Below are 6,369 nucleotides of genomic sequence, written 5' to 3'. Positions count from 1 at the left end.
TTACTATAGCCTATAATACTACTAAGGATAATAAGACTAACAAAGACTTTGCCAAACGCCAGTACCTAGATACTAAGGCCAACCTTCTTAATATAGGTTAGGCTATAATCTAGAGATAGGATAAGGCTATTAGTAGCATTAAAAAGGACCTTAACTAAGTCAAAGAGGAGCTTAGGTAACTAAAGGAGGCTTCTATAGTTATAAATAATAACTATATAGCTACCCTTAACTAGAGAAAAGGAGTAGACAAGAAGATACGGTAGCTAAAAGAAACAATCGCCTAGCTTATCAAGCGTACTATAGTAATTACCGTACTATAGAAGGCTTCTAGGAGCTAAGAGCCTATAACTTACCTACCTCTACTAGCTACTACTAGACATAGTACTCCCCTAAGCTTGATTACTAGGCCAGTAGCGTACCTACCACCGCCCGTAGCCACTAGCTAGAAACACCTACACTCGGATATACTAGTATAGGAGAGCCCCTCGCGTAAGAGGGCTACTAATACGGTCTACGGTAACCGTACCCTGGTTAGGGATACCTAGGCCAGGGCTAGAATACTTATACGGCCCCCTTAGGAGCGTCTATCTGTAGTATCGGCATTTATCGTAAATTTAGGAACTACTAGGAAGAAGGACTAAGGGATAGACGGATTTGACAATAGGGAGGATAAACGGGACACTTGCTAGGATTATTACTATAGATAAATGACTAATATATTTACTAAGTTATAATAGGTTGTTATATTTTTCTTTTTCAAACCCTAGTACCTATTATAATATATAGCTATTAGTAGGTTAGATCCGATAGACCTACTAATAGGGATGATAAACTAGGGGTTATAGATATATATTTAGATAGTATCCCTAAGTGCCTCTGGCACTTGGAAGAATTAACGTATCTTACTACCACTTCTGTAGACCCGTACCAGTAGGTCTAGGAGTGCCGCCTACGGTGTAAATACCGCTGTGGTATCGTATCTTGCAGCCTGTCCGAGCTATAGTCATTTGTAGCCATCGAGCTGTAGCACTTAGATATCCCTGTGCGAGCAGGGTAGCCGCGCGAGCAGGGTATAGATTACATTATCACACCCTCGATCAAACCTATCTTACGCCGATGCTGCTTAGAACCTGTTGGCTTACCTATGTACCGTTAATCTCGTTCAACGACAAGAAGCAGAGGGCTTCCGTAATCCGAAACTCTAGTTGTCGTCTCGCTAAGATCAACACTAGGCGTTCCCACATGCCGCTTAGATCAGGTAACGTAGGTATGGCAACATCAAGGGCAGCCTACCGACCGTCTATTCCATTCCCTCCCAATACATTCCAATCTTTGCACTTCACTTTGCTTTTGGCTGCCACACGCCACGTCAATCCAGAACTCCCAGAAACAAAGCCCCCTCGTGTCTCGGGCCGTCCCCCTCTCCACTTACGGCCACCCAAATTACCGACCCCCTCGTCTGCGTATTCATGTCATCGTCCTCAGCTCAGCCTGGCCCCGTCGATATTCACGCTGATTCCGCTGCCGGCCCTCCGGGCGTGACCAGCCGCACTGTATAGTCCGGTTACTTAGGAATGCTGTAGTTCAGGCCTGGGGTGGAAAGATGCCACTGCGAGAGGAGCCAACTCCATCCTGGTCGGGTTATTCTGTAGCGGGAGGAGAAGGTCAAGGGGCTATATTAGAGTGTGGAGATGAGAAAGCAGGGAGGGAACGGTTTGTGAAGGTCGATAGCGAAGCAGGATGTGGTATGTTGTTTTGGGGTGGATGGCGCCTTCCCAATGGCAGGGAGGGCATGTTTGAGGCAAATGCCGTTAGGCTACCTCACCTATAATGTAATTACAGCAGTATTTGATCACCAGGCTTACAATAAAGAGCTTAAAGGTCTAAAAGATATCTTATTAAACTATCTATAAATATTTATAAGTATATTATATATAATAACTAGTATATATAATTATTTTCCCTATACTATACCGTACTACTATTATAGGCATATCTGAGACCTGCTTAGAGGGTAGCTAATAGATGAAAAACTCTACTACTATACCTACACTATAAGTCGGACCCCCTATCAATGGAACACCCTATCAATGGAACACGTACCACGCCTACACCGCTTTTTCAACCCAACCACTTCAATCTACCATAACTTGCCTAACTTTTCTTCAAACCACTTCAAACTTCGTAGGTATATTTAATAGTCAAAGATGGCTTATACTAAAGAAGATTTACAGGATATAGTCGTAAAATACTATAATACCTACTGTTTAATTCATAGTATTAGCCAGGAATTCGGAATTCTAACTACTACCTTATTTAACCGCATTCGAGGCTATTAACTACGTTTAATTATAGCTAAACCATATCAGTCTCTTAGTCACGTATAGGAAGAACAGCTTACCTAATGGGTATTGATCTAAGTTGCCCTAGGTGTCCTACTAACCTATATGTAAATCAGGGAGTTCGCTAGCCGAATACTCTAGATATAAGGAGCTAGCTATATAATAGTCGGAAAAGGCTAGATAACCCGGTTCCTTTATAGAAACCTTGTCCTTTGAACCTAGTAAGCCTATAAGATAGATTTAGTCTATATCAATGGTACTATTAACTTAGTTATATATAATTAGTAGCTACGGCTAAATATCCTAGCTATTAAGGACATTCTACTAGCTAACCGTTAGAATATAGATAAATATAGTATTATAGAAGGCTAGGGAACTAATAGGCTAGTAGTTAGAAGTATTTAAATATATATAATATAGTAAAAGGTTCCTAGTTTATAGGTATAGACTTCCTTCCTTAAATATATCTTAGTAATAGGGATATTACTCCCTCTAGTTATTATCTTTAAAGGTAAGAGTCTTTAATAATAGTAGTTTCCTCTTAACAAGACTAAATTAAAGGACTAGAAATTTATAGTAACCGAAAAAGGCTAGACTAATAATACTATTATATTAGAATAGCTATAAGAGGTATTTATCCCCTATATATAGCTATAAGATCCTTTATAATAATAACTCCTTATATTAGATAGTTATAATAGCTATATAACTAAGGATTTTATATAGGTATATTTTAAGAATAATATCTAGTTATTCTTTTTACCTCTATATACCTTATATATCCTCTAACTATTAGATTTATTAGTCTTTTCCCCCCTAAAGTATATATACTAGAAGCTCCTTAATAATATAACTTCCTAGACTAATTTGATAGTTCTAGGTAAGCAATTAATAATCAAATATATTATAAGGGCTCGGAAAGAGGTTATTATAGCCTAGAATATCAAAGTAAGATAGAGGGTATTAGGGTTATAGCTAGTTTATATAGTTAAACCCCTAATAAGTAGACTTCTATTAGAAAATTCTAATAATATAGCTAATACTAACAAATAGCTAACTTCTATATAGACTCTAGAACCTATTTAATACTCCTAGCCTTCGAAAGGAGCCGTTAATCTATTTTTTAATATACTATAGAGGAGGTTAGACTTACATAATTAGCTAATTAACCTAGCTACCGAGACTTAATACCTCTCTATATATAGGCTCTTATTTAGGAAGGTTAAAAAAGCGTTCGACCGGAAGGACTTTTAACTAGCCTAGTTATAATAGGAAAATAAAGCTCTAAAGGCATAGTTAGAAGTAGCTCGGCCGTCGAAGAGGAAGAGGGTAGTTACAGATCCGAACAAGCAGTTCGCTACGATTAAATAGATCCACCAGGCCCAGGTTGAAGCCGGCCGTGTAGAGGACCCTGTAGCTAAAGAAAGCGGCTTAGAAAGTGTGGATTCAATGGCTTCCTGTATTGTAGTGGGTTGAACAGACTGTTGTATAGAAGGTTGAAGATAATGGGTGGGTGTAGGTGCCAAGGTTTGCCAAGTGTTCCATTGATGGGGTGTTCCATTGATGGGGGGTCTGACTTAGGTACGTATGTAGGTAACAGGGTGTTGTGTAATCCAAGCGAGCTCGGTGACTTTGGGTTCACAGATCCCAATCTACCCCCTTCATCAAGGGCCAGGTTATCTACGGTCCGAGGCAGTGTAGCACCCTTGGACCATTGGGTCCTGGGGCGCACAGGGGTGGCACAACCCAATCGGAAAACTCCGCAGTGTCTGAAATTAGCGAATGCAACTCGTCTCCACCTCGAGATGCCCAATCCCGAGCCAAGCTTTTCAAAGCAACTTTGTTCGTGGGGGTGCATCACCTTTTCCTGGCGGCAAAAGCCGGAAGGAGAACATTGTACGGAATACGCCATGAGACTTTTCATCTATTGTTGCGCTATCGTTTTCCCACTTTTCTCATCCGAGTGTCCCTTGTATCGTTACCCTCCCCACAAGATGGGAGAGGAAAAACAAAGAAAAGAAAAGGCCCAAGAGCCAGGGTCTTGGAAAAGAATATTTTGCCGCACCACAACCCCCCCAAGCTCAGAATCCTCAAGATGCCTGTTCCGTGACGTGATATGTATGTATGCGCAATTTTTTTGTATGTACACGGGTTGCGCACCAGTAACCAAAGACGGAGAAAGAAGAAACAAAGAGAAGAATAGAAAAGTAAAATCAATGGCATATGTACCAGCCTGTGATTGAAGGCTGTGTGCTCAGTTGTGCGAGATGGTCCACTTGGTCTGCACCCGGATGCCGCTCTTCTGGTCCTTAAGATGGGTTGGCTCGTCCGTCAGGGCCACATCGGAACCGCTGTCTTTGTCCTTGTCGACATCCGTCGCTGTCCGCAAAGGCTCGGGGGTCCGGCCGGCACCGACGGCCGACTGATAATGTACCTCTTGGTTTGCGGCATAGATGCTCTCGAGCGGGATCTGGGTGTCCGTCTGGCTCTGGTCCTTGAGCTTGCTGAAGGCGCTTCCGTTGGTGCCGTTCGCTGGCGAGTGGTAGGAAAGCTTGGTATTGCCCCGGCGCGAAGAGAGGCAGCGTGTCAACAGCGAGCCCAGCATGGGCAGGCTGACGCAGAGGATGCCAAGGTTAGGCTCGGTGGCGGACCAGAAGTCGGCCCAGATCATGGTGCCCGTGAGGTTTTGGAGGTCGAGCCGTGTGAGGGTAACGATGCGGATGACGGCGATGACGCTGACACTGCGTGCCCGTTAGTTATGAGCACTCTCCCTGACGCGCGTGGCCCTCCCCTTTCTTTCCGGGCCCCTTCCTGAAATACGTACACTAGACCGACGAGGAAGACGCCCGTTAAGCCGAGCTTGTTGGGTGTCGCCATCTTGAGCGACCAGACAGTCGGGAGCGGGAGCGTGAGGATGATGACGTCGCTGATGATGTTGAAGGAGCCGATGGCGATGAAAGAAGCCACCTGGTCGCCGCACTCGCCCTCGACCGTCAAGCTGTATGTCTTGGCAAATGGGCGGCAGATCAAGAAGACCTGGAGGATGTTGCCGATGTTCCAGAGCATGACAAACACCAGGGCGGCCTTGGTCGCCAAGCGCAGGCCCCGGTTGACGAAGACGCGGAGGTAGAACAACAAGACGCTGACCTTGATGGTGCCGATCCCGGTGGAGTAGATGAGCTCGTAGGCGACGAGGAGCTTGAGGATGGTTTCCAGGTTCGGCAGCGTCTCGGTCACGGGGTAGCCAATGCCCATGGGCGCCCCTTTGGAACGAGTTGGTCAGTTCGACATATTATCCAAGGTAGTCACAGCGACTGCGTCCGGTGACAAGACCATCTTGTTGTGGAAGTCTTGTTTGTACTTACACAGCCCCTGAATGATTAACATGCCGAGGCCTTGTGGCAAGGCGAAGAGGATGAGGTAGTCATCCCACCAGAGTCCGGCACCGCTCATGAAGCGGGCCACGAGACGCAAGCCCACAACTGATACGGTCAGGAAGCATAGGACGCAGTTGATGACGAGGTGAACCTTCACGATGGGGAGCATAGGAAACTCGGTGTATTCGAACATGGTGCCTCCAAGTGAGCGTTGGCGGGCTATGCCGGCTTCGTTCTTGACTGCTGCTTCTTCATGCGGCGGTAGACGCAAGTTCTCTCAGAAAGAAAGACCCGGGGCAAGACGAACGCTGACGTCCTACTTAGCGCTTAGCAGAAGAAGTAAGGTAGTAACGTAGTTATGGGCTGCGATGTCGAGTCGTCTTTGGGATCTACGGCACTATGTGCTGGGTTCGAAAAAGGGGGCGAAACATGAACAGAAGCAGCAAGGGTACGGTTTGTCGACATGTATCAGCAAAGCGTTCCACAATTTTGCCTTTCAGATTTCGGCATTCCCATGGCACGGCACGGGGGTGACCCGTTTCCCGCAGCGCGGGTCAAGTGCCGAAATCAGAGTGGGACGAGACTGGGGCAAGATGGGAAGATGGGGCGGACCAAGAGAGGGAAAAAAAAAAAAAAAAAAAAAAAAAAAA

General features: G+C 45.0%; 1 protein-coding gene across 1 annotated transcript; it reads right to left on the bottom strand.

Annotated features, from left to right (window-relative positions):
- Positions 1 to 4,596: 4,596 nt before the first annotated feature.
- Positions 4,597 to 5,912, bottom strand: P884DRAFT_195038 (uncharacterized protein; the record flags this gene model as incomplete). Its single annotated transcript, XM_069437879.1, has 3 exons — positions 4,597 to 5,077; positions 5,167 to 5,605; positions 5,708 to 5,912. 3 exons carry the CDS (start codon positions 5,910 to 5,912, stop codon positions 4,597 to 4,599), a joined length of 1,125 nt encoding a protein of 374 aa, XP_069299546.1.
- Positions 5,913 to 6,369: the final 457 nt, after the last annotated feature.

The sequence above is a fragment of the Thermothelomyces heterothallicus genome (assembly GCF_042370625.1).
Source record: "Thermothelomyces heterothallicus CBS 202.75 unplaced genomic scaffold P884_scaffold_5, whole genome shotgun sequence".
Classification (NCBI taxonomy): domain Eukaryota; kingdom Fungi; phylum Ascomycota; class Sordariomycetes; order Sordariales; family Chaetomiaceae; genus Thermothelomyces; species Thermothelomyces heterothallicus.
This window is presented reverse-complemented; position numbering and strand designations above follow the sequence as displayed.